We start from the raw sequence: 26,538 nt of genomic DNA on the forward strand, positions 1-26,538 counted from the left end.
ATTTCCAACAAACCTTTAAAAAAAAAAAAAAGACTAAAAGCCAAGACTAAGACTAAGGTATTGCTTATGTTTGGGTGGTGCTGCTATCTTTTCCTGTTGTGTGTTTTAGAATTAACATGTGTATCACATGATCATCAATGATACAATTACACAAAGAACCCTAACACTAGACTGTGCTCTTTATTCCACAGCAGCCTTGGCCCAGAGGTGACGAAAGCATTGTTGAAAGTAAATGAAAACTTAAGGGTTTATCCTTGTACTCCCAGTGCCTGCTACAGGCACCGAGGGAGAAATAGCTATTACATCCTGACTCAAGGATGAACACAAGGAAATAATTCTAGAACCTAAAAGCTGAATATTTTGACATGAGGGATTAAATATGTTTGCAGGAGGTAGGCTTCCCTTTCATGAGATGATTAAGCACTACAGATTCTATCCTACTTCCCTAACTTTATCGGAATCTTCTCCACCCTGAATAGAATGGCAGAAATAAACTGCAGAAGGATGTCCCATGATTTAAGCCCTCAGTACATAAAGACAGAATGTGGTTCTGTTCCCAGAAGGAAATCCTTATTAGCATATATACATTTTACAAAATGCAGTTAAGCTTTAAAGGACCTAATTTTGATCTCTGCATTATCTAAACTCTACACATCATGTTTACAGTAGGATTTAAAGACAAACTTTCAGTTTTTAAAGATTTGGCTCTTGCCCTTCCCTCCAGTCTGCTGGGTTTCCCCAAAAATAAACCCTTTCTCTTAAAAAAAAAGGCTCTCAAATTATTACTCTCTACTCTCTTCCACTATTTAAGCCCTTCTCTCAGAGACATGCACATAAACCCCTCATTTTTTTCATTATATTATAGCCAACAATGAAAACTGAGAAAAGTGATGACTGCGTTGAATATAACCAAAGTAGAGTAACTGCCTCCCTGCTTCCTGGGTGAGTGAGCAGATGACAGATACTGATGTCAGCATCCAGGAACACATCCAGGTAGGCAACTGTGTGGTTACTGCTTCTGTTTGAAATGATGTCTTTTTTTTTTTTTTTTTTTTTATAAAAGATTTATTTATTTGAAGGTAAGAGTTACAGAGAGAGGAGAAGCAAAGAAGAAAGAGAGGTCTCCCATCTGCTGGTTCACTTCCCAATTGGCTGCAACATCCAGAGTTGCGCCAATCTGAAGCCAGGAGCCAGGAGCTTCTTCCGGGTCTCCAACGTAGGTGCAGGGGCCCCAGGACATGGGACATCTTCTACTGCTTTCCCAGGCCACAGCAGAGAGCCGGATCAGAAGTGGAGCAGCCAGGACTCGAACCAGTACCCATATGGGATGCCGGGACTGCAGGCGGCAGCTTTACCCACTATGTCACAGCGCCTGCCCCATGACGCCATGATCCAGCAGATGGCTGAAGCTCTGAGGTGCCACTTAGTACCCTCCTGCCCCTTCCTCCATGAAACACTCACCATTCAAAAATGACAGATTTGGTAAAATACACTTAGGTTGAATATTGTTCGCCTTCACTTGGTCATCTTTGTATAAGTTTACTTTTATTTATTTTTTAATGATTTTTAGCTGATGTTCATGAAGAGCAGTAAGTACTTAGAACTGTGCTAGCTGGCACCGTGGCTCACTAGGCTAATCCTCCGCCTTGCGGCACCGGCACACCAGGTTCTAGTCCCGGTCGCTCCTCTTCCAGGCCAGCTCTCTGCTGTGGCCAGGGAGTGCAGTGGAGGATGGCCCAAGTGCTTGGGCCCTGCACCCCATGGGAGACCAGGAGAAGTACCTGGCTCCTGCCATTGGATCAGCACGGTGCACCGGGCGCAGCGCGCCGGCCGGCCGCGGTGGCCATTGGAGGGTGAACCAACGGCAAAGGAAGACCTTTCTCTCTCTCTCTCTCTCTCTCTCTCTCTCTCACATGGTCCACTCTGCCTGTCAAAAAACAAAAAACAACAACAACAAAAAAAACACCTGTGCTAATGAGAGGAAATTCTATCTAAGAAACTACAGTGCTCAGGGCTGCCACCTGCAATGCTAGCATCTCATACAGGTGCTGGTTCAAATATCAAATGAAGAGACTACTCTTTATTGTAATGTTCAACAAGACTTCAACTGTTTTCAGTGCATCAGTCCATGGACTGCAGCCAGCACTGTGGCATAGCGAGTAAAGCCATTGCCTGAGACACTGGCATCCCACATTGGCTGCTCCACTTCTGATCCAGCTCTCTGCTGATGTGCTTGGGAAAGCAGTGGAAGATGGCTCATGTCCTGGGCCCCTTCCACACATGTGGGAGACCTGAAAGAAGCTCCCAGCTCCTGGCATCAGCCTGTTTCAGCCCCAGTCATTGTGGTCATTTGGGAGTGAACCAGTGGATGGAAGATTTCTCTTTCTCCTGCCTTCTCTAACTCTGATTTTAAATAAATAAATAAATCTTAAAAAAAAAAAAAATAGACACTACACTTCTTTATCACAGTGGTGTCATACCATGCTTTGGGCCCCCTCTGCTGGAAAAGCTGAATGAAGTCTCATATAATGCTTTTGTACAAATGTATACCTCTAGGATTACAGAAGCTATAAGACAGTAACACACCCTACCTCTGTGAACACCAACTATCTTGCATCTGCTTCCAGGCAGTAGCAATAGATACACACTAGCAGTGACTGTACTTTATCAGGGCTGTTTTTGTTTAAACTTTCATATATTTACAGAGACAGAAGGTGAGGAAGGGGGCATGGAGGTCCTATATAGTGGTTTACTCCCCAAATATCTTCAATGGCTGGGGCTGGGTGGAAGCTGGGAGTGCAACCCAAGTTTCTTCCGTGGGTGACAGGTACCCAACTACTTGAGCCATGGTGTATCTGCCAGGATCTGCATTAGCAAGAAGCTAGAATCAGGACCTGGAGCTGGGAATCCAATCCAGGCACTCCAACATGGAACAAGGTTGTCTTAACCAGTGTCTTATTTGCTAGGCTAAATTTGCTAGGCTAAACCCCTCAGGGTTGTTTTCAATAATGTCATTCTAGAATCTTTTCTTTATAGATGTTTATCGGGAATCTAAAAAACAATAGTGCCAGGTAGCAAAACAGTAACAGAGGAAAAAAACACAAAACACCAAATTTTGACATTTAAGACTAGCTCTAGAGCCAGGAGCTTCCTCCAGTTCTCCCACGTGGGTGGCAGGGGCCACTTGGGCATTCTCCATTGCTTTGTCCAGGACATTAGCAGGAAACTGGCAAGGAAGTGGAGCAGCTGGGACATGAACTGGTGTCACACATGGGATGCTGGCATCACAGGCAATAGCTTTGCCTGCTACTCTACAACACCAGCCCCAGTCCACGGATTGATTCCATGAAAACAGTTGAAGTCTTATTGAACATTACAGTAAACAAAAGTAGTCAAAGAACTTCATTTGATACAGGAATCCAACCTGGCATGTGGACTTTCAAAGAAAGGGAATGTAGTATCTTCAGAGGAAATTATAATGATTTGGGATTTGCCCTTAATTTTAGAAAATAACTCTCATTAACTGAACCAATTCGCCATCTTGTAAATTTTAGAGCCACAAAAAAATTTAAGTCTTATTCTTCTTCCAGAAGATCTTCACTCTGCACTTATCACAATATTTATTAAACATAATGGGTTGTCACCAAAGTTTTCTGTATTAAAAATGTGTAGTTTGAATATCCTGACAATCAGTATATTATATTGCTCTATTCATTCAATTTTTTTCTCCTAAAGACATACATAGTAAAGTAAGTGAATATCAGATTTATCACTGAAAGAGCCAACAAAAACCTCTTTTATTAAAGACTGATATAATTTAACTGCTTATAGAATCAAAAGCTTACCTAAAGATTTACTTTCTGCTGTCTGTTCCAGTTCTCTGAAAGCACTGTATTTATCACCAGGTTCTGTGATGGAAAGACAAAAGCTCAATTAAAATCAGGGACCTTGATATCATCATAGCTCTAGGCAGGCAGATCAAGTTAACCAGACATGCTTAAAGGCTACCACTTGAAACAAAGATGCACACAATGTAATTAAATGTTACATTCATAGGTGTATGAATTAAACTTTTTTTTTTTTTACCTCCAAATGGAACAGTATTTTCAGAGGATTTGTCTGCTGCAATTCCTTTAAACACAGCGTATTTGTCCACTGAAGCTGCTGCTTTAGTTCCAGGGAGTGGCATCAACAAAGGAGGAGCACTAAAAGGGAAAAAAGTATGTCTAGGGAGCAGAAAATCGAATCTTTTTGCTGTCATCAAGTAAGAGCTGAAAATAAAAATGGCGTTTTAAAAGTTAGAAACTCTCTCTCTCTCTCTCTCTGTGTATATATATATATATATACACATATACATATATATATATATACACACACACATATAATTTTCCACAAATGCTAAAAACAAGGTCCTGTTTCTTGGGAGAAAAAAATTAAACCACTAAACCACCAGTTTTTCTTGATTAATTATTCCATGCTGACCACCCAAACCCCTCCAAGCCATAATAATGACTGAAATGGCACTGAAATAGGTCACTGAAGAATGGTGTCTGTAATTCTAGCTGAAGCTCCATAAAACTGCTAAAGTGAACTACCCCAAACATGTATGCCCAGTGCACAACACCTGTTTAACTGTGGTCCACTGTATTACATGCCACAAATAACTACACACACACACACACACACACACATATTTTCACAAATTAAAGATTTGTAGTAATTTGCATGGAAAAGGTATATTGGTGCCATTTTCCCAACATTTCAGTTGACTGTTAGAATTTTTTAGCAAGAAAGTATTTTTAAGGTATATACATTGTTTTTTAAGATACAATGCTATTATATACTTAACTGACAATGATACAGTCTATTGTAACATACAAACACAACTTTTATATACACTGGACCTGCTTTATGCCGAAACTAGTGTTACTGCAGCAGTCGGGAACTGAACCAGTAGTGCCTCCAAGGAAGCCTATATTTCAAAATAAATTACATTAACCTTAGTACAAATTACTCTCTGATATGGGTTCAGAGTGCAGGTGGAGGCGGTACTGTGAAGATAAAAATCTACTTATGAGATGCTGTTCAAGCCAAGATGTAAATTGTCTTCTTTTGATCATATTGCATTGCTTACTGGCAGAAGTTCATGTATTTGATAAGCAGCAACAGAGTTAATAAAATTTGCATTTTTATAAGGATCATATCAGCTGTTCCAGAAGCTATCTTTGTAGGAAAACAACAATCACTTCAAAATTAGATGAAGATATTCTTGCCTGTGTGCTGAATGTAGAAATAGTGTAATGAGTCGAATCTGTGTGGGTATTCTTGGAAGGTTTAAACACATACTACAAATGCACTGTTCTCTCCCAGCCCTGCTTATCAGACCCAGGCAGCTCCCTGGAAGAACCACCTTTACATATGAATGACTACATTCCACCAGTAGTTTGTGTCATTCAATACCACACAAGTTATATAAATGGATTTCTGTTGAGTTCTTTGCCTTGAAGCAAAATCCTTCCACCTTCATTTAAATCTTCTTATCAGCGGCCAACCAGGAAGGCAAAAAACAGGCTCTGGCAGGCACATCCTAACGCAGGGGCACAGTGCTCTGGGACTCAGTGCCATCAAATATTGTCATTTCAGATCACGACTAAACACCTGCTACATATCTGTCTGATCTAGACAAATGTAATGAGTTACCGTCTACACATTATAGGTGTTTTTTTTTTTTAAGGTTCATAGATATTTAAACAATAACTCACTATATAGAATATTACATGGAAATAAAGGTAACCAACATCACAATGTTGAACGAACTATTTGTTTTTCATGACCTTCTAATTTTATTTATGATCTTTTAAGGTTCATTGGTGGGGCTAGCGCTGTGGTGTAGCAGGTAAAGCCGTCATATGTATATCCCATATGGGCGCTGATTCAAGTCCCAGGTGCTCTACTTCTAATCCAGCTCTCTGCTGTGGCTTGGAAAAGCAGTAGAAGTCCTTGGGCCCCTGCACCTATGTGGGAGACTTAGAAGAAGATCCTAGCTCCTGGCTTTGGATTGGTGCAGCTCTGGCTATTGGGGTCGTCTGGGGAGTGAACCAGTAGATGGAAGTCCTCTCTCTCTCTTTCTCTGTTTCTGCCTCTCTGCAACTCTGTCTTTCAAATAAATAATAAATCTTTCAAAAAAAAAAAGTTCATTGGTAAATCTAAGTGAGACATTTAACTGAATATTATTAATTTTTTAAAAGATTCATTTGATTTATTTTGAAGGCAGAGTTATATACAGATGGAGGGAGAGACAGAGATCTTTCATCTGCTGGTTCACTCCCCAAATGCCCACAACGGGTCAGGCCAAAGCTAGGAGCTTCATCCACATCTCCCACATAGGTGGAGGTACCCCAAGTACTTGGGCCATCTTCTGCTTCCCCAGGCCCATAAGCAGGGAGCTGGATCAGAAGTGGAACAGCCAGGACTCAAACTGGCACCCATATGAGATGCTGGCATCACAGGCAGTGACTTAATCCACTATGCCACAACGCCAGCCTCATGAATATTATTACTATTTTTTTTTTTTAATTTATTTGACAGGTAGAGTTAAAGTGAGAGGAAGAGAGAGAAAGAAAGGTCTTCCATCCACTGGTTCACTCCCCAAATGGCAGTGACGGCCAGAGCTGTGCCGGTCTGAAGCTAGGAGCCAGGCACTTTCTCCAGGTCTCCCATGTGGGTGCAGGGGCCCAAGGACTTGGGCCATCTTCTACTGCATTCCCAGGCCATCAGCAGAGAGCTGGATAGGAAGAGGAGCAGCCGGGACTAGAACCGGTGTCCATATGGGATGCCAGCATCACAGGCGGAGGATTAACTTCCTGCGCCACAGCGCCAGCCCCCTGAATATTATTAATTTTAAAATTATATTCACAGGAAAAAAAGAGGATCTTCAGAATTCAAGATAATGAAGTACTGCTGACTCATCAACAAAATTCCATTCCATTCCATTCCAGAGGTCTCAGGGTGGGAGTTTGGCCTAGTGGTTAAGAAGGATGCCTGTGGCCCACACTGGAAGTGTCTAAGTCTGATACTGGTTCTGGGTGCTGACTCCAGCTTCCCACTAATGCAGACCCAGGGAGGCAGTGATGATGGTTCAAGTGACTGGATTCCTGCCACCTGTGGAGAACCTGGACTGAGTTCCCTGTTCCCAGCTTTAGCCTAGTCCTGCCCCAGCCACTGCAGACATCTAAGAGGTGACCCAACAGATGGGAACTCTGTCTCTCAAATAAATTAAAAATTTAATTTAAAAAAAGGTTCTACTTCAGTCTGCTTCACCATTATTGCAAATGAAAATTTCATTCCACTTCTTTCTCTAAAGGTATTTTTTTTTTTTTTTTTGACAGACAGAGTGGACAGTGAGAGAGAGAGAGACAGAGAGAAAGGTTTTCCTTTTGCCATTGGTTCACCCTCCAATGGCCGCCACAGCCGGCGCGCTGCGGCCGGCGCAACGTGCTGATCTGAAGCTAGGAGCCAGGTGCCTCTCCCAGTCTCCCATGCAGGTGCAGGACCCAAGAACCTGAGCCATCCTCAACTGCACTCCGGGGCCACAGCAGAGAGCTGGCCTGGAAGAGGGGCAACCGGGACAGAATCCGGTGCCCCGACCAGGATTAGAACCCGGTGTGCCGGCGCCACAGGCAGAGGATTAGCCTATTGAGCCACGGCACCAGCCTAAAGGTATTTTTTAAAAATACTACCTCTGAGTTTTTGTGTGTGTGTGTGTGTTTTTTTTTTTTTTTAAGATTTATTTACTTATTTGAAAGGTAGAGTTAGAGAGGGAAGGAAAGACAGAGAGAGCTTCCATCCACTGATTCACTCCCCAAATGGCCACAACAGCTGGACCTGGGCCAGGTGAAGGCAGACGCTTCATCCAGGTCTCCCACATGGATACAGGCGCCCAACTACTTGAGTCATCTTCTGTTGTTTTTCCAGGTGCACTAGCAGGGAGTTAGAAAGTGGAGCAGCTGGGACTCGAACCCACCCCCAAATAGGATGCCAGCATTGCATGGTGATAGCTTAACCTGCTATGCCACCACAATGGCCCCTAAAACAATGTTTTAAAGTTGTAATTAACCTGAAAGTGTTTATACAAGTTATACATGGTATTATTATCTGTTCCAAACATGAAAAGAGTTATTTCTACTCTTTAATATTAACCAAAGTACTCAACTGACAGAGACATACTGTTTTAAAATGTAAGGATCTGGATTCTACTATAAGGTAAGACTTTATGAGTCTGGCCACCAAAAAAAGTCTTCTGCCCTTTCTCTAGCAAATCACTAATGTTTCACAATATCCACAGGGTTGTGGTACACAGTTTACTTAGTTGCTCACCCTACAGATATATGCCTCTAAAAAGAAAGATTTCCATCTCAGCAAATTAAAACAAACCAGCTGCAAGTCCCTAAGTCGCTACGCCTAAATCCTTTCTGAACTTTCTATCCTCAATGTCCCACGTCTCCTTGTTGATTATCCTGGGCTCCCCAGTGCCCAGCACACAGTAAGCAATTACAGAATGGACAACTCGATGACGCCACTGGCCTCACAGACTCCCTTGCCTGTCTCAGGAGCAGACTCAACTGCTCTGACTCTGACATCCAGTTCAACATCAAGCCCAACCAATGTCTCAGATATAAACTACTCCTTGTCTATAACTCTAAATCCAGAGTACCCCTCATCATCTCACAAAGGATTACTGCAGCAGCTGAATCTCTCCCACAGAGAAGCAAAAATCACTTTCATCCTGCCACTTCTTCCTAAAACCTTGACAGAGTATGTCACAAATGATGAGGCATCCCACAGCCAGTGCTGCCCTTAATGGATATCAGTTTCTCACAGGCGAACAATGCTCTCCATCCCATCTACTTCTAACTCCTACTTCTCTTTTCATCTTCTTCGACTATGCTCATTTTCTGCTCAAAAATTCCACCCGAAGTAGTCTCACTCTAGTGCAGCTACTGGTATTAAGACTGGACAAGTCTTTAAAACAAACTCAGAATATAGATTTATAAACTAGGCACTTCATTACTCACACACACGCACACTGGTTCCTTGGGAACAGCAGGGGATTGGTTCCAGGACCCCAAATGGATACCAAAATCCACAGATGAGTTCAAGTCCCTTATATAAAATGCTGTAGTATTTGTATGTAGCCTATGTACAGCCTCCTGTAGACTTTAAATCATCTCTAGATTATTTATAATCCCTAACACAATATAAACGCTGTGAAAATAGTTGTTGTATTGTTACGAAGTAAGGACAAGGAAAAAGAAATCTGTACAGATGTTATTTTTTTCTTAAGATTTTTGATCTGCAGTTGGTTGAGACTGCAGAAACAGAATTCATGGATTATAGAGGGCTGGCTGTACATTTAACGACAGCCATAAAAAAGCTTTATCAGATAACACAGAATTCCAATTAAAACCAAGCTTATTTAGAGCAGAACTGTGGGGGGCAACGCTGTAGTACAGTGAGCTAAGCCTCCACCTGCAGGGCCAGCAACCCTTATGGGCACTGGTTCGTGTCCCGGCTGCTCCTCTTCTGATCCAGCTCTCTGCTGTGGCCTGGGAAGGCAGTGGAAGATGGCCCAAGTGCTTGGGCCCCTGCACCTGCACCTGCATGGGAGACCAGAAGAAGCTCCTGGCTCCTGACCATCTTAGCTCTGTTGCAGCCTCTTGGGAAGTAAACCAGCAGACAGAAGACCTTTCTCTCTCTTTTCCCCTGTGTCTGTAGCTTTGCCTCTCAAACAAACAAACAAATAATCTTGAAAAAAAATAGAGCAGAACTGTGGTTTCTGCTGCTGTATTTACTGTGCAATTTAGCAGATGCCAAATAAACATTTGCTGAATGAATAAATGACAATAAGTATGAATTCTTAGATGCGAGCAAAATATTTTCATTCAGGGAAAATATGGAAATAGTCCGAACCGTAAAAGGAACACATGCAAAACTGCTAATGGCCACCACACTCCAGTCTGGCTGCCATCTTAAAACCTTTCATCCCCAAACCGTCATTTCATCTGCTGAGTTTTTCTCCAGAGGAATGAACCACCAGTTTGATAAACCAATTTACAACCTACATACAGTAAAACAGTCATCCAACAAACCCTTACTAATCACGTATCATGGGCTAGGCACTACATTTATAAACGTGGAAGGCTGTCTTCAAGTATTTACAGTCCAGTGAGGGCAGCAGCCAAGTAGCCAGTAATCATAAGCAGGCACTGATCCTCATGAGGCACCATGCTGGTAGAGAAGGAGGGGCCCTGACTCATTTTGGAGGCAGAGACTGTTGCAGAGGGGTTAGGAAACATTCCCAGTACTTAATCGACTTTGGAAATGGAACCAGAAGCAACCACAGTAACAGTAAACAGGGAGGCTATTTCAGACAGAAGAAAACAGAAGGTGCAAAGACCTGAAGCTTGAAAGAGCATGGCCAGCCTGGAGTTGGTCTGGTGTGGCTAGAGGGGCATCTGTGGGGAAATGCCAAGAGCAGGGAGAGCAGGCAGAGCAAGATCACCCCACGCAGAGCCGACAGAGGAACTGGTGGTAAAGGAGGGAGGACAGAACCAGGAACAAACAACATGCTTCTAATCTGGTGACACCATTCACTAGGAAAGGGAACGATCTTTTTTTTTGTTAAGTGAATTTCAGTAGGAAAATAATGAATTCAACTTTATGCAGTGAATTCAAGATGCTTTGGGTCACTCTGAAAAGGATGCTTACAAAGTGGCAGTATATATAAATTTTGATCTAAGGAAGAGATCTGGGGTAGAAACCAGATTATGTATCTGTAAGGTTAACAGTGCCTGTGGCACAGTGGTCTTGGAAATCCCAGAACTCAGTATCACATCCCCCATATGCTTCTTCTGTTTCTACTATGTATTAACATGTGCTTGTGTACTCTTCAAACCAGGAGAATAACCTTTTCCTAATTTGTAATTCTCTATAATGACTATCTCTAGCTCTTGTTACAGTACGTATGCAGGGAAGTGCTGAGTAAGAGCATCTCTTCATACTTACAGCGGTGACGGAAGCTGCACAAACAGCAACATCAGAGAAATGGCCTTCTGTACTCTGACAAAACAAGTTTCCAAAACAAACCAAAGGGAAAAAACCTCACATTGCTTTAAGTATGGTGTTGTCCAATCTGTGGAAGAAATATCTGAAAACTTAAAACAGGGAGTACTTAGCCTACTGATTAAGAAGCCTGCATCCTCTGCATCCTCTCCTGGAGTAGCTGGTTTTGATCCCAGGCTCTGGCTCCTGACTCCAGCTTCCTGCCAATGCAGACCCTGGGTGATGGCGGTGATGGCTCAAATAACAGGGTACCTGCCACCACATGGGAGACCTGGATTGATCTAACCCTAGCTATTGCAGGCATTTGGGGAGTCAATCAGCAGAAGGGGGGGGGGCACTCACATTCTTGCTTTCTCTCTCTGCCCCACAAATAAGTAAAAAAAAAAATTAGAGGGTAAAGTGTTGACAACATACTGACTGAATCAGTTACTGCACCTAAAGGTTACAGAAATGTTTATGCAAGCAGGAATCAGAACTTCTTAGAGATGAATAATCATAGAGTTCTGAATTGTGAGTTTTGTGGAAAATCAGCAGCACATTACATTACAGAAATATAAAACCACATCCTCCTACTTTCCAATAGGTGGAACACCGGGAGCTAATACAGGGAGATGACGTCATCACTGCCTATGCGCACTCAGCTTTAAAAAATCAGGTTTAGCACAAGCGAAAACAGAATTCTTAAAAACATTTTAAGCACTATTTATTATTAAGCACCATCACTGTCTCTAATTTATTACTGCTGTCTTTTTTAAAAAGGATTTATATTATTTATTTGAAAGGCAGAATGACACAGAGAGAGAGGTCTTTTATCTGGTTCACTCCCTAAATGGTCACAAAAGCCAGGACTGAACTAGACCAAGGCCAGAAGCTGAAACCCATCCAGGTCTCCCACATAGGCACAGGGGTCCAAGCACTTGGGCCATCTTCCACTGCTTTCCCAGGCCATAGCAGAGAGCTGGATCAGAAGTGGAGCAGTCTGGACTAGAACCAGTGCTCCACTATGGGACGCCGGCATTGCTCGGATCAACTTAACACGTTATGCCACAGTCCCAGTAACAAGCAAAGAAATACTGGGAGAAAAAAGTAGGAGGTTAAGGTGGACAAAGAGGAGAGAAGTTCAAAGAGTGAAAGAATGCATAACAAGGGAATAGTCAAGGAAAAGTAGTATAGCACATGTAAACTTTTTTTTTTTTTTTTGACAGGCAGAGTTAGACAGTGAGAGAGAGAGAGACAGAGAGAAAGGTCTTCCTTCCATTGGTTCACCCCTCAAATGGCCACTATGGCCGGTGGGCTGTGCTGATCCGATGGCAGGAGCCAGGTGCTTCTCCTGGTCTCCCATGGGGTGCAGGGCCCAAGCACTTGGGCCCTCCTCCACTGCCCTCCCTGGCCCCAGCAGAGAGCTGGCCTGGAAGAGGGGCAACCAGGACAGAATCCGGCACCCCGACCGGGGTCTGCCGGCACCGCAGGTGGAAGATTAGCCTAGTGAGCCGTGGCGCCGGCCATGCACATGTAAACTTAATTTTACTTATACTTAGGCTTTTTATTGTGGGTATCTTTTTCTTAATGGTCGAATACAATGTTAAAACCATTAAACTCTTTCTACCTGTTTCCATGCTGAGAACTACTTGTTTTTGAAGCAGTAGGTAACTCTTGGAAATCACTGAATGAGTCATCAAGAGATCCGGATTTAGAAGCATCTTGAAAGTCCTGGAAGTCATCGTCTTCTGGCTTTCCCACCTGTGTTTATAGAAGATGGTTAGGTAGCAAAGATCAAACGGAAAAAAGAAGTCCAACCTTCAACTGCCAGCTTTAAAGGCTGCCTTTAAATTTCTCAATTTAGGAACAACCAGCTAACCTTAGAACACTCTTTAATAACATCAACTAAAGCGCTTAAGGTAGGAACCTTGTATTTTTAGATACTCCCTGGCACGAATGGTAGAAGACAGGGTTAAAGAGGTCATCTATATACTTTTTTTTGACAGGCAGAGTGGACAGTGAGAGAGAGAGAGAGAGAGAGAGAGAAAGGTCTTCCTTTGCCGTTGGTTCACCCTCCAATGGCCAGCACCGCGCTGACCCGATGGCAGGAGCCAGGTGCTTCTCCTGGTCTCCCATGGGGTGCAGGGCCCAAGCACTTGGGCCATCCTCCACTGCACTCCCGGGCCACAGCAGAGAGCTGGCCTGGAAGAGGGGCAACCGGGACAGAATCCGGCGCCCCGACTGGGACTAGAACCCGGTGTGCCAGCGCCGCAAGGCGGAGGATTAGCCTAGTGAGCTGCGGCGCCGGCCCATCTATACATTTTTAAAAATCTGCTGAATCATAGTTATTGGGTAACTGAGAATCTGCCATCTTTAAAAAATATTTCACACAAATCTAAGTTTTAAAAGTGATCCAAGCCCATCAGAACCAATCATACAAAGATAAACAGTGATGAGTGATTCCTAACCCCACACTCCAGATGTGAGTACTATTAATGGTATAACTGCTTTATAGAAAAATGAGTGCACAACATACTGTTCTGTAACTACATAGCGAGGATATCCTTCTGCATAGTACACACCCACCTACTCACGAACTCTAATGATCAGCTTATCACTATCATATGAACTGAAATGTACTGAACCTTTTCATTCTGATAGATATTAAGCTATTTCTAATTTTTCATTCTGACAAAAGTTACAACAAAACACCTGTGTCTATCTTTGCTAACTTGAGCTACTATTTCTGCTCATGTAAACACTAGTTCAGAAGGTACAGACAACAATAATTTTGGTAGCTACTGCCAAACCTGCCATCTAAAAAAGGTACAACAAGGAATCCATAGTATACTAGTCACTTTTCCTCTGTATTTTCACAGACACTAAAGATGAAACATTTAATAAAAACTTTTGCTAATCTGAGTAGTGAAAATAAACAAAATTTTAAGCTTAGTAGCAGTTTACCCTAAAGATACAACTTAAACATTTAATTAACCTTATTAGATTTGATGTTTTAAATATATATTATAATGAACTATAAACCTTCAGCCAAATATATTCACCTCTTTTTTTTTTTTTTTTTTTTTTTGACAGGCAGAGTGGACAGTGAGAGAGAGAGACAGAGAGAGAAAGGTCTTCCTTTGCCGTTGGTTCACCCTCCAATGGCCGCCGCTGCAGCCGGCGCACCGCGCTGATCCGATGGCAGGAGCCAGGAGCCAGGTGCTTTTCCTGGTCTCCCATGGGGTGCAGGGCCCAAGCACCTGGGCCATCCTCCACTGCACTCCCTGGCCATAGCAGAGAGCTGGCCTGGAAGAGGGGCAACCGGGACAGAATCCGGCGCCCCGACCGGGACTAGAACCCGGTGTGCCGGCGCCGCAAGGTGGAGGATTAGCCTATTGAGCCACGGCGCCGGCTTATTCACCTCTTTACTACCTGTTTTCTATACTGGAAATTATCTGTTGTTGAAGCAGCAAGCAATTCTTGGGCATGATCACACTAGTTATAAAGGGATTCTGACCTAGAAGCACCTTAACAACTAAGAAATTTCTTCATATCCTTTAAATAATAAAAAAAAAATTAGTTTTAACACTATTTAATTTTAACCTCAATTGTCCATCAAAATCTAGCAATTTTCTTTATGTATTCCTGAAAAAAAAAAGTTGCCTAGATTCACTTTCAGGGATTATTTGCAATAGGCCAGCTTTTCCACTTACCTGATTTGCAGGGTAAGTTGTCATGAAGCCACTGGAACCTTGGGCTGCAGCTCCACCCACTGGTCCAACAAGGTTAATGCCCATGACAGGCTGTCCAAGGCCAAGGGGCATGGAGCCTGCAGGGCCTGATGGTATCACAGTTGGCTGACTCACTGGGGTAGGCAAAGTCATAGGAAAACCACTTAAAGTTGGAATAGGAGCCGCTGGGAACTGGTTTAAAGTGTCAGGACTCATGGCAGGTACACCCCTCTATACAGAACAGGCAGGAAACAAACATTTTAGGGGACTGCAAAAGCACATAGAATTAAGAGAAACTTTAAAATCTGTAGACTTTGTATTTTCACTCTGACTTCCCCGAATTTAAGAAAAAAGTTACAAGGTTAACACAAATCTAATCCTTAGAAATGGATGACACATATCAGTTCTGACATTTTCCCCCTTCAATAATTCAATTTGCAATGATCGAATAATTTAAAATGACTTTGAAATGAAGACTGCTACTAATCTGAAAATATTTTACAATTCTGGAATTTCAAAAAAGGACATTAAATGAGAGTCATTTAACCTATTATTAACTTTTCAAAATCAGAAGTAATGAACAGCTAGGCCAGAGAATGTTGACATATTAAACATTTTTAAACAAGAGAATAATTTGCCAGTACGTGCATCACTTAATCTGTATATTTAAAAAGTACTATATCATGAAAAGAATCCAAATTTTGATGTACAAAGAATTCTACAATGTTGCAGTAGAAAGTAGTCACATTTGTTCAGTGTGCATCAAAGTTACTTGACCCACCATAAAAAAAGCTATCTACCTGTGTTACTGCTATCATGGCGAGAACTGTATAAAGCTCTTCTTTAGTAAGTTTGCCAGGTGTTGTTCGATTAGCTAAGGCCCATATCTGTCCAAGGGTTTCCCTGGGAAGTCCAGACGACATCAAAATAGGATAGAGTTTAGCAGTATCTATTCCAGTTGGAGTCATTGTGGTTTCCAGAATTTTTTTATAGGCATCTGTTAAAGAAAAGAACAAATTACAAATGTAAACACAGTACAAATGATGGACCTTTTCTGCTTATTGCTGGTATACAAGAATGATCTTAAATCAAACTACTTTACTAGAACCAAAGGCACATCAAGGTTTGAAGTGCTGTAAAGAAGTTCAAGTATGAGGATGGGGTACCAGTGTTTGACACAGTAGTTAACAGATGCTGTGTGGGATGCTGGCATCCCATATTGGAGTGTCTGGGTTCAAGTCCAGGTTTCACTTTTGACCCAGCTTCCTGCTAATCCATACCCTGGGAAGCAGTGGTTCAAGTACTTGGGCCCCTGCTACTCACATTGGGAACCTGGATAGAGTTCTGGGCTCCTGGCTTAGCATTTGGCAAGTGAACCAGGGGACAGATGATCTCTCTCTGTATAAGACTCTGTCATTCTGCCTTTTAAACAAATAATATTTTTTAAAAAGGCAGTCAAATGGAAATAATCCCAAGACAATTAGGGTCTGGAGCTTAGGAGAGAGGTTGGAGGTTGATCCTAAAGATGACTTGTAGTCGAAGGTAAAGTAAACTTTTGTAACTCAGAAGATTTCAGTAATAATACGGTAGAGGTGGTGTAAGCAGATACATTGTACTTTAAAAGAGAAGAAGGTATAGAGTAGTGAAGAGTTTGGAAATAGCAAGGGGAAGTAAGAATTCCACCAACACTGCTTTTCTCTGGAACAAGCCAATGAGTGGCGGATCTCTGGAAAGGCAGCTTTCAAGCAAAGACTTGGCTTCACGTAGGGCAAGGAAGTAGAGCAAGCATTTGAAACAAACAAAGGGACTACTGGTGAGTTTTTCACAGTAACATGGGCTTTCCAAAGGCCTAAATGGGAAGGATGCTAGAGATAGGGTTATCATATAAAACAAAAAATGGGACATTCTTAATTATTTGCTGTTTGCCTGAAACTAAAACTTAACATGGCATATATGCTTATAAGGTGTAAATCCGGCAAGTCCAGTTATGAAGGTTGTTGGAAATCAAAGTGAGTAAAGCTAAGGCTGACAGAGAAAAATGTTGATAATAAAATTTTACACCTAGGATTAAAAATACGGATTACGGGGGTCGGAGCCGTGGCTCACTTGGCTAATCCTACGCCTGCGGCACCGGCGTCCCATATGGGCACAGGGTTCTAGTCCCGGCTGCTCCTCTTCCAGTCCAGCTCTCTGCTGGGGCCCGGGAGGGCAGCAGAGGATGGCCCAAGTGCTTGGGCCCTGCTCCTGCATGGGAGACCAGGAGGAAGCACCTGGCTCCTGGCTTTGGATTGGCACAGTGCTGGCCAAAGCAGCCATTTGGGAGGTGAACCAATGGAAGGAAGAAGACCTTTCTCTCTGTCTCTCTCTAACTGTCTAACTCTGTCAAATAAAAAAAAAATATGAATTACAGGTTAGTAGGCTGGAAAAAAGAACACGTTACTTTGTCTTTTAATGTATGACTTTTTAAATTTATGTTTGAAAAGAGGAAGGAGAAATACAAACTGGCAGAAAATAGGTAAAACTCGCAAAAATAACAAGACCCAGCTTTTATTTGCTTGTCTGGCTCGAGGACAGAGGGGAAGAAGAATAGCTGCAAACTGCTCAAAGGGAACATTGCAGTTTTATGCACAGTTGAAGACCCATAGAGTTTTGGGAATAATTAGCCTTTCTGGATGTGACTACAATAAAGATATTATCAGTTTCTTCTAAAAAGTTCAGCCACAGAAATCATGCATGAATTTTATCTAATCAAGTTCACAACAAATTTAGCCTATGACCAATCTAGAAAACTGAAGATCTAAGGGAATTTACCTTTAGCTTTCAAGGTGTTAGCAAACTACACTAAATTAAACAAGTCACAATATATTAACACATGCTAACCCTTATCTCTCACCATCTACAAAACACAACTCAGAATGGATCAAAGACCTAAACATAAAAGCTGAAATTATAAGATTACTAGAAGAAAACACAGGGGAAACACTTTAAGACATCAGTATAGGCAATGATTTTTTAAAATAAGATCCCAAAAACAGGCAACAAAAACAAATGAAATTTATATTGAACTAAGAAGTTTTTGCACAGCAAGGGAAACAATCAACACAGTAAAGAAACAACCTGGGGCTGGTGCTGCGGCGTAGTGGGTAAAGCTTCCACCTGCAGTGCCAGCATCCCATATAGGTGCCAGTTCGAGACCTGGCTGCTCTACTTCTGATCCAGTTCTCTGCTATGGCCTGGGAAAGCAGCAGCAGATAGCCCAAGTCCTTGGGCCCTTGCACCTGTGTGGGAGACCTGGAGGAAGCTCCTGGCTTCGGATCGGCGCAGCTCCGGCCGTTGCAGCCATCTGGGGAGTGAACCAGCGGATGGAAGACCTCTCTCTCTCTCTCTCTCTCTCTCTCTCTGCCTCTCCTTCTCTGTGTAACTGTGACTTTCAAGTAAAATAAATAAATCTTAAAATAAATGATCAATATCACCAATCATCAGGGAACCATAAATCAAAGCCACAAAGTACCATCTCACCCTAGTTAGAATGGCTATTACCAAAAAAATTAGAAACAAATGCTGGGGAGAATGTAGAGAAAAGGAAACATGTCTCATATTCTGTTCCATTATAGAAAACAGCACGGAGGGTCTTCAGTGAAACTACAAATAGACTGACCATAGGAGCCAGCTCTCCCATTACTGGAGAAATAGCCAAAAGAAACATCAATTTATCAAAGAAATATCTGCACTCCCATGTTTACTGCAGCACTTTTCGCAATAGCCAAGATATGGAATCAGTTTAAGTATCCACAGACGGATGAACAGATAAAGAAAATGTGGCAAACATACACAATGGCCTATTTTTCAGCTATTTGGGACAACACGGATGGAAGTGGACATCATGCTAAGTGAAATTAAGCCAGCTACAAAAAGACAAATACTGTTATGTTCTCACTCACATGCAGAAGCTAAAAAAGTTGATTTCATCGAAGTCGAGAACAGAATAGTGGTCACAACAGATCAGGAAGGATAGGAGGAGAGGAACAGAGAGTGGTTGGATAATAGATACCACAATTTACGTAGAAAGAATAAATTCTACTGTTCTATTGCACAGAAAGGTGAAAAGAGTTCACAACGATTTATTATATATTGCATAGAAACTAGAACAGGAGTTTGTAGGTTCCCAATATACATAAGTAATAAGCATTTAAGAGATGGGTATGCTAATTACTCTGATTTGACCACTATACATTGTATATATTTATCAAATTATCACACTGTACCCTATAAATATGTACAATTATATGTCAATAAAAATTTTAATAAGATTTACTAATTCAAAAGGCATAGTTAGAGAGAAAGGGAGACACAGAGATCAATTGTCCATTCACTACTTCACTCCCCAAATGGCTGCAATGGCTGGGGCTGGGCTGACCTGAAACCAGGAGCCAGAAGCTTCTCCCATGGGGGTGCAAGGGTGTCTAAGCAGTTGGCCATCTTCTGCTGCTTTCCCAGGCATATCAGCAGGGAAGTGGAGCAGCTGGGACTTCAGTGCCCATATAGAATGCCTATTCTGTAGGCAGTGGCTTTACCTGCTACACCATAGCACTGGGCCCCCTTAATTAACATTTTTTATTTTCACATTTATTTGGGAGACAGAAAGACAAAGAGTGAGCTTCCATCCACTGGTTCACTCCCCACATGCCTACAACAACTGGGGGTGAAGCCAGGAGCTGGGAACTCCATCCAGGTCTCCTAAACAGTGGCAACTCAATGACTTGAGCATTCACTGCTACCTCCTAGGATCTATACTGACAGATAGTGGAGTCAGGAGCTGGAGCCAAAAATTGAGCTCAGGCACTCTGATGTGCAACATGAGCATCCTAACCTCTAGGCTAAATGCCCGCTCCCTTATTTAGAAATGGTTTTCTTGGCCGGTGCCATGGCTTACTTGGTTAATCCTCTGCCTGCGGTGCCGGCATCCCATATGGGCACCAGGTTCTAGTCCCGGCTGCTCCTCTTCCAGTCCAGCTCTCTGCTGGGGCCCGGAAAGGCAGTGGAGGATGGCCCAAGTGCTTGGGCCCTGCACCCGCATAGGAGACCAGGAGGAAGCACCTGGCTCCTGGCTTCGGATCGGTGCAGCACCAGCCGTAGTGGCCATTAGGGGAGTGAACCAATGGAAGGAAGACTTTTCTTTCTCTCTCTCTCTCTCACTGTCTACAACTCTACCTGTCAAATAAAAAAAAAATGGTTTTCACAATTTTTTTTTAGGATTAACATATGAGGAGTGAAACGGCAGATGGATACTCTCTCTCTGCCTCTGCCTCTCTGTAACTCTGCCTTTCTAATAAATAATCTTTTTTTAAAAAAGATTAACATATGCTGCTGCAGCCCAAATTCTATGGATAAATTATGGTTTAAATAAATTATTTCCTTGTATCAATTGAGTGCTTCTAGAAAATGCACTGTCCTGATTCCTTTTGGCTCAGCAGTAATAATTACATAAAGGAAAAAGTAAAATCCACCTTTCAATGTGAACAAGGAAGCCACCTGGTCTCTTACTTTGTATATCACATGACAACTTATAAAATGAACATTAAAAAAATCCATTAGTCGTTGAGAATTCACAAAACTGTACCCAATAATTAACATAATTGGAAATGAACATTTGATATTATCTTTTAAGGCACAGTAAATCAAAGAACACTTCTAGAAATAAAAATATTAAGACGATGAATAAAACATTTAAAATATCAAAGCAAATAATTTCTTCTTGTTGATATAGCTATTCCATATATAAGGCAATCTTAAGAACCAGATCAATTTTCTGTGCTCTTTCAGAACAAAAGAAAAGTGACAACTCCTTCTGCATTTTGTGTAACCATGACAGTAATATTTACAATAAAATTCATGATATTGGAAGCAAACTACTCAAAGGGAATACTGGGCAAAGAAGTTTTTTTTTTTTTTTACCTGGAACCAAACTCTCATTATAAATCCAAGGAGGCATTCTGGGCTGAGCAGGGTCCTGGGAGGGAAACACTCCCACACCTGCAAAACAGGAAACATCAATGTACACAACTCATGGAGAAGATGTGGAAACACTGAGTCACTGTTTGCTTGTTTTTTTTATAAAAAAGAGCACTTGTTGGAGACACTTTTAAAAAAAGTCACCAATACAACTAAAATATTGTTTCTAAACAACTCCTGTACATTATGTCATCAAGAATAAATTAAAGAAAAACTAAAATGTACCAAATCAATAGTCTGAGTCATACAAGGCTTGCATCATTTTGCACTTATAAACTGAAGGAAAAAACAAGACAGATGGTTTAAAAAATTACCTATGTAAAAATTTTAATTGCCTAAACTTTTCTTGTGGCTTATAATAATGCTTCTTTGCAAGTCTGATTTTATTTCTTTACCTGAATACGACACTGCTGCCTTAGATGTACAGGAATTTTTGAGTTCTTTTTTTTTAATACAGTAAAATATCTTTTATAAATTTGCCTCCTAGGCTCGCCACATTTTAATTCATCTCTGCAAGATGAGTTTATAAAATCTGGATCTTTCAGGAGCAGTGTTTATGATCTACTTTGAAGAATGCAAAACTATATTTTCATTGGTGACTTTTCCAGTTAGTTTAATTTTTCAACCTTCACGGAAGAACATAAAGTTTAAGGGGACAAAGAGAGAGCTTTTATGAAACAAAAGGAAAGAATATTTATAATCAGGAATGATTCTTATTAAGAAAACGGGTTATAAAAATCTTATTTTTGAAAAGGAATTTTAGTGTCTTGAAAGAATTCAGAGCAAAATCTTAGGGGTTAACTGGAGAAAAGAGTGCATTAAATATATTTTAAGCATAGTTTCAATTAGCAAAATCAAGCAGCATTCATAAGATTAATGCTTAAGGTGTTAGCATTTGAGCATCTGGTTAAGCAAATTTTTTTGTTGAATGTTTCATGAGCTCACCACTCTCTTCAATTGACAGGTTTTGGTCTGAAGACTTTTCTGCCTCTGCAGTGGTGGTACCACTTAAACATCCGTCTACAGCACCCCCGTTACTGGCCGTTAAACTGGGATGGTTCTTACTGGGACCCGGGGCTAGGGCTTTGTGCCCCACTTCAGAAGTGTTTAAGTTAATTTGCTCCTGCCCAGATGTACTTATATCACAAGACACTAGGAGCTTCTCCTCCAAAGAAGGGCCTAAACAAACAGCATGAAGGATTATTCGTATATAATCGCGTATTTCTCATCTTTTCATTCACTTCCACCCCAATATTCTAAAGGGAAAGTTCTGCTACACATAATGTAATCTTTTAAATAATCCAGTCATTACACACTTATATCGGACTTGAGAAACTTAAAGAGAACTTCATAATCAACTGTGATTCTCATGAATTCTCTGAAAAGGCAGGTAGAATAGCATAGTGCAAGGAGCACTGCCTTAGAAATCAGGGAACCTACCTGCGATACAGACACTTTAACTACTCGGCAAGCCTCAGGGCAGTAATAACACCTCCAGGGCTGTTTGCAGGTCTGTCAAATGAGACAGTTCGAACTATACACATCTGCCAAGATCCCTTCCAGCGCTGTCTTGTATGTCATGAGATACAGGGTTTAGCTGACCTTATTGTTTCATGGATGATTTAAACTGAGGCACAGAAATGTTTAACAACCTATCCAAGGACAGGCGGTGAATGAACACCCTGGGCTTTGGCCCCAAGTACTCTCACTCACTGAACCAGAAAGACCACTTCAATATTTCATTCTTAAGAAAGCCATATTGGTGATTTTTCCCAAATGAAAGAGTAATGCTTTTTAGAAACCAATTTGTTTTCCAAGTTCTAAGGTGGTTTAAATTGCTGATTTAGGATCATATTTTAATCACTTTTCTAGAATGTGAAGACTCCAGAATTTAAAACTCAACACTCTTTGGTGAATTTTGAGAGCACCAATATATTCATATAAAAGTTTCCTTGCTAACATTACTGTATTACTCTACTTATATAACAAGTCAATTATCCTAGACTGTCTCATGAATATTTGCATTAATAATGCTAGGAGTTACCTGCTTTCTGTACACTGTGTGAGGCTGAAGCAGTGGAGGAATAAGGAATTTGCCCAGGGACACCATGTAAGGCAAATGACACTGGAATCTGACCTGCAGGGAGAGGCTGTGCCCCAGCCTTCTGCGTAAGCAACTGGCCAAGTGGGGTGGTAGGATGGAAAGACTGAAAGGGCTGGGCCGTGGAAGAAGGCCCACATACGGGAACTTCAACAGGCCCCTGCATAAAGTCACTGAATTCTTCTTCATCAAGAAAGGCAGGTGATGGGGAGACAGTTTTGGTAGAATGAGATGATGTGGGACAATCTGCAAAATGGAAAATGGTAATGAAACACACAGAAATGAAAATCAACAGAGAAAAGAGAAATTGAGATGCAGTACAATTCCAAAAGAAAACAGCAAAACAAAATAGTGGAGGTGAACAAGTGGAATTAGACAACACTTGCAAAAAACTGATGTCTACACACAATTTTGTGTCTTTCGAAGAGGAAATTCTAGAGCTACTTTGTACTTGGTTCATAAACAAAAAAGTGAAACTCAAATTTTCCTTTTATTAGGTCAACACTAATTTTTTCCCTATCCAAGACCACTAATAATCTATATCAACATAGTGATTATTTTTAAATCCAAATGAACAGTTTACCTGGGTGATATTCTCTCAAATCAATGTATCTCAGATATAAGAAAACCTATGTATGAGTGATCTTCAAAAAGTTCACAGAAATGTGTATTATGAAAAAAGTACAATTGAACTTCAAAACTTTTTTGCACCAAAATAAGTATCACAGAATTCCGTTTTTCTGCAGCCTTTCTGAAGTCTGATACCACATCTGGTAATGTCAGCCTCCAAAGGCTCTGATGGTTTACTTTTTGCCTTTTACTGTTCCTACTAACACTCAAACACTTCAGACAGATTCTGATGCTTAAATTTCATTATTTAGTTGGAAATTCAGTGAGAAATAATGCACAATATAAACTTAATTATTTATTAAGAAATATAGTAGGAACAAGATACAATATAAGCTTGTAATTTGTTTATATATCACCCCTGATCCATGAACTCTGAATAGATCACATGAAAATTACAAAAAACAAAAGTGTTAAGTACATTATAAAGGTAACACTTTCCTATGAAAGTTATCAAAACTGGCATACCATATTAAAGTACTCAACCAAACAACTCAATGGTCAATATAAGAAAGTAAGCATGGGGCCAGCATTGTAGCACAGTTGGTGCTGTGGTGCTGAGCATCCCTGGGTGATGGTTCATGTCCTGGTTGCCCCACTTCTGATCTAGCTCTCTACTAATGCGCCTGGGAAAGCAGCAGAAGATAGCCCAAGTCCTTGGGCCCCTGTGCCCACGTGGGAGATCTGAAAGAAGCTTCTAGCTATGGATCATCCCAGCTCCAGCCATCATAGACATCTGGGGAGCGAGCCAGCAGATGGAGGATCTCTGTCTCCTCTGTAACTCTGCCTTATAAATAAATAAATCTTAATAAACAAATAGAAAGTAAGCCTGCCTGAGGACTACATAAAAAGATCTTCAGCACTAAAGGATTTTTATAAACATCACTGCGGCTTTTTATTGTTAAAGTGAGATTCATTTATGTAGTAAGCCTGCTCCACAGGGGCCAGATTTAGTACAAAGCTCATTAGTAACACACTTTATTGTTGCTTCTTCACGTTTTTAACTACTCTCAATTGCTTCAATATTTACTGAAGTTTAATGTCACAGGGAGCAGACTTTTCTTTAAAAAGGCTCTCATCTGGGCAGCCGGTGTGGTGGCTCAGCTGGTTCAACCACGGCCTGCAGTGCTGGCATCAGTATCGGCTGCTGGATCAAGTCCTGCCTCTGCACTTGCAACCCAGCTCCCTGTTAGAAAGGCTCTCATCTGAAATATGGGGACACTACACACTTAGTATCTTCTTTATAGCAATGAAGTAAGATTTGGAAGTATTAAAAATTTTATGAAAGATGCAAAATTACTGCCTTAATTTTGTTTAGCTGGGATTTGAACTGGCACTCTGATATGAGCAGAAGAACCTGCTGTGCCACAATGTCAGGCCCTACTGTGAACATTTTTATAATATGGCCCCTATGTATTAGCAACATGCTGCAAAGGCTAAATCCACTTTATTTTTTTTTTTTGCATTTGGCTGGAATTGTTAATTCTATATGGAACATATTTTGACTCAAATTCTTACAGCTATAAATGTAATTATTAAGCAGCATAAAATTATGATACAGTTTATATTTTAAGATTTTAAGATAAATATTTTATGGGGGAAAATTAGAAATGCCTTTGGCGGTGAAAAGATTAACTATTTCTACATACTCTGGGCCTAGGGTTAGTAAGACCCTAAAGGGAAGCCTCTGGAATCTCTGTGGGTTTGCTTCATGCTCTGCATCAAGCAGTCAATTAAAAATTACGAATTGAGCACATGTTGACTAAATTCACAAGATCTGACCATAAAAGCATCAATTTGTTATTTAACAATGAGTACTTTTCATCGTTAGTACTCACTGTGAAACCACAGCTGGTTGCCAAAATGGCCTAAAAATGACCACTCCTCTCTGTGTTCTCCATTCCTAACTTCTGTGCTGGGTCATTTGAGCATTAACTTCAAGCATCTACTCTTTTTTTTTTTTTTTTTTTTTTTTTTTAAGATTTATTTGAAAGTCAGTTACACAGAGAGAGAAGGAGAGGTGCAGAGACAGAGAGAGAGACACACACACACACACATACACACACATCTTCAATCCACTGGTTCACTCCCCAGTTGGCCGCAACGGCCAGAGATGCGCTGATTGGAGGCCAGGAGCTTCTTCCAGGTCTCCCACGGGCGTGCAGGGGCCCAAGGCCTTGGGCCATCTCCCATTGCTTTCCCAGGCCATAGCAGAGAGCTGGATCAGAAGTGGAGCAACCAAGACTCAAACTGGCACCCATGTGGGATGCCGGCACTGCAGGGAGTGGCTTTACCAGCTACGCCAGAGCACCGGCCCCATCTACTCTTAAATTACTTCTCGACTAGCTCATTCCGTGTTTAACTTTCTTGTCTGGATATGCTTTCACTTTCTTACTTTGATTCATTCTCTTTCCAATCTTTTTTTTTTTTTTTTAAGATTTATTTATTTATTTGAAAGTCAGAGTTACACAGAGAGAAGAGAGGCAGAGAGAGAGAGAGAGGTCCTCCGTCCAATGGTTCACTCCCTAGATGGCTGCAACGGACAGAGCTGTGCCAATCTGAAGCCAGGAGCCTCTTCCAGGTCTCCTACGTGGATTCAGGGGCCCAAGGACTTGGGCCCTCTTCTACTGCTTTCCCAGGCCACAGCAGAGAGCTGGATTAGAAGTGGAGCAATCGGGACCAGAACCAGCGCCCATATGGTATGCCGGCGCTTCAGGTCAGGGCATTAACCCGCTATGCCACAGTGTAGGCCCCTTCTTTTCAATCTTAGCATATTAACTCTGGGGCATATTTTGGAATAGTAATCTAGGTATATGATCTAACACATGAAATGAATAGAATACAATTAAAACTGCTGCAGAAAATTAAAAATTAATTATTGTGACAATATCATTCCCTCCTGGTACCACCCATAAAAGATCCTAGACAGGTGGGAGTTTAGCCTAGCCTTTTAGAGGCCTGTGTCAC

The 26,538-nt window shown here is 41.4% G+C and overlaps 1 protein-coding gene across 30 annotated transcripts in view; it reads right to left on the reverse strand.

Annotated features, from left to right (window-relative positions):
• Nucleotides 1–26,538, reverse strand: part of SYNRG (synergin gamma) — an 89,493-nt gene that overhangs the window by 36,351 nt on the left and 26,604 nt on the right. For 7 of the 30 annotated variants that reach the window (XM_070061040.1, XM_070061036.1, XM_070061035.1 and 4 more), the window contains 8 exons: nucleotides 22,888–23,190; nucleotides 21,789–22,022; nucleotides 20,787–20,864; nucleotides 15,632–15,828; nucleotides 14,814–15,062; nucleotides 12,728–12,861; nucleotides 4,087–4,271; nucleotides 3,846–3,908 (listed from right to left, as the gene is read on the reverse strand). In XM_070061040.1, the coding sequence (XP_069917141.1) occupies nucleotides 3,846–3,908; nucleotides 4,087–4,271; nucleotides 12,728–12,861; nucleotides 14,814–15,062; nucleotides 15,632–15,828; nucleotides 20,787–20,864; nucleotides 21,789–22,022; nucleotides 22,888–23,190 (1,443 nt within the window). The remainder of the gene's footprint in view (nucleotides 1–3,845; nucleotides 3,909–4,086; nucleotides 4,272–12,727; nucleotides 12,862–14,813; nucleotides 15,063–15,631; nucleotides 15,829–20,786; nucleotides 20,865–21,788; nucleotides 22,023–22,887; nucleotides 23,191–26,538) is intronic. The other 23 variants (XM_008271152.4, XM_008271151.4, XM_017349042.3 and 20 more) reach the window with 9 other exon arrangements.

This window comes from Oryctolagus cuniculus, chromosome 17, assembly GCF_964237555.1.
Source record: "Oryctolagus cuniculus chromosome 17, mOryCun1.1, whole genome shotgun sequence".
Taxonomy (NCBI): Eukaryota; Metazoa; Chordata; class Mammalia; order Lagomorpha; family Leporidae; genus Oryctolagus; species Oryctolagus cuniculus.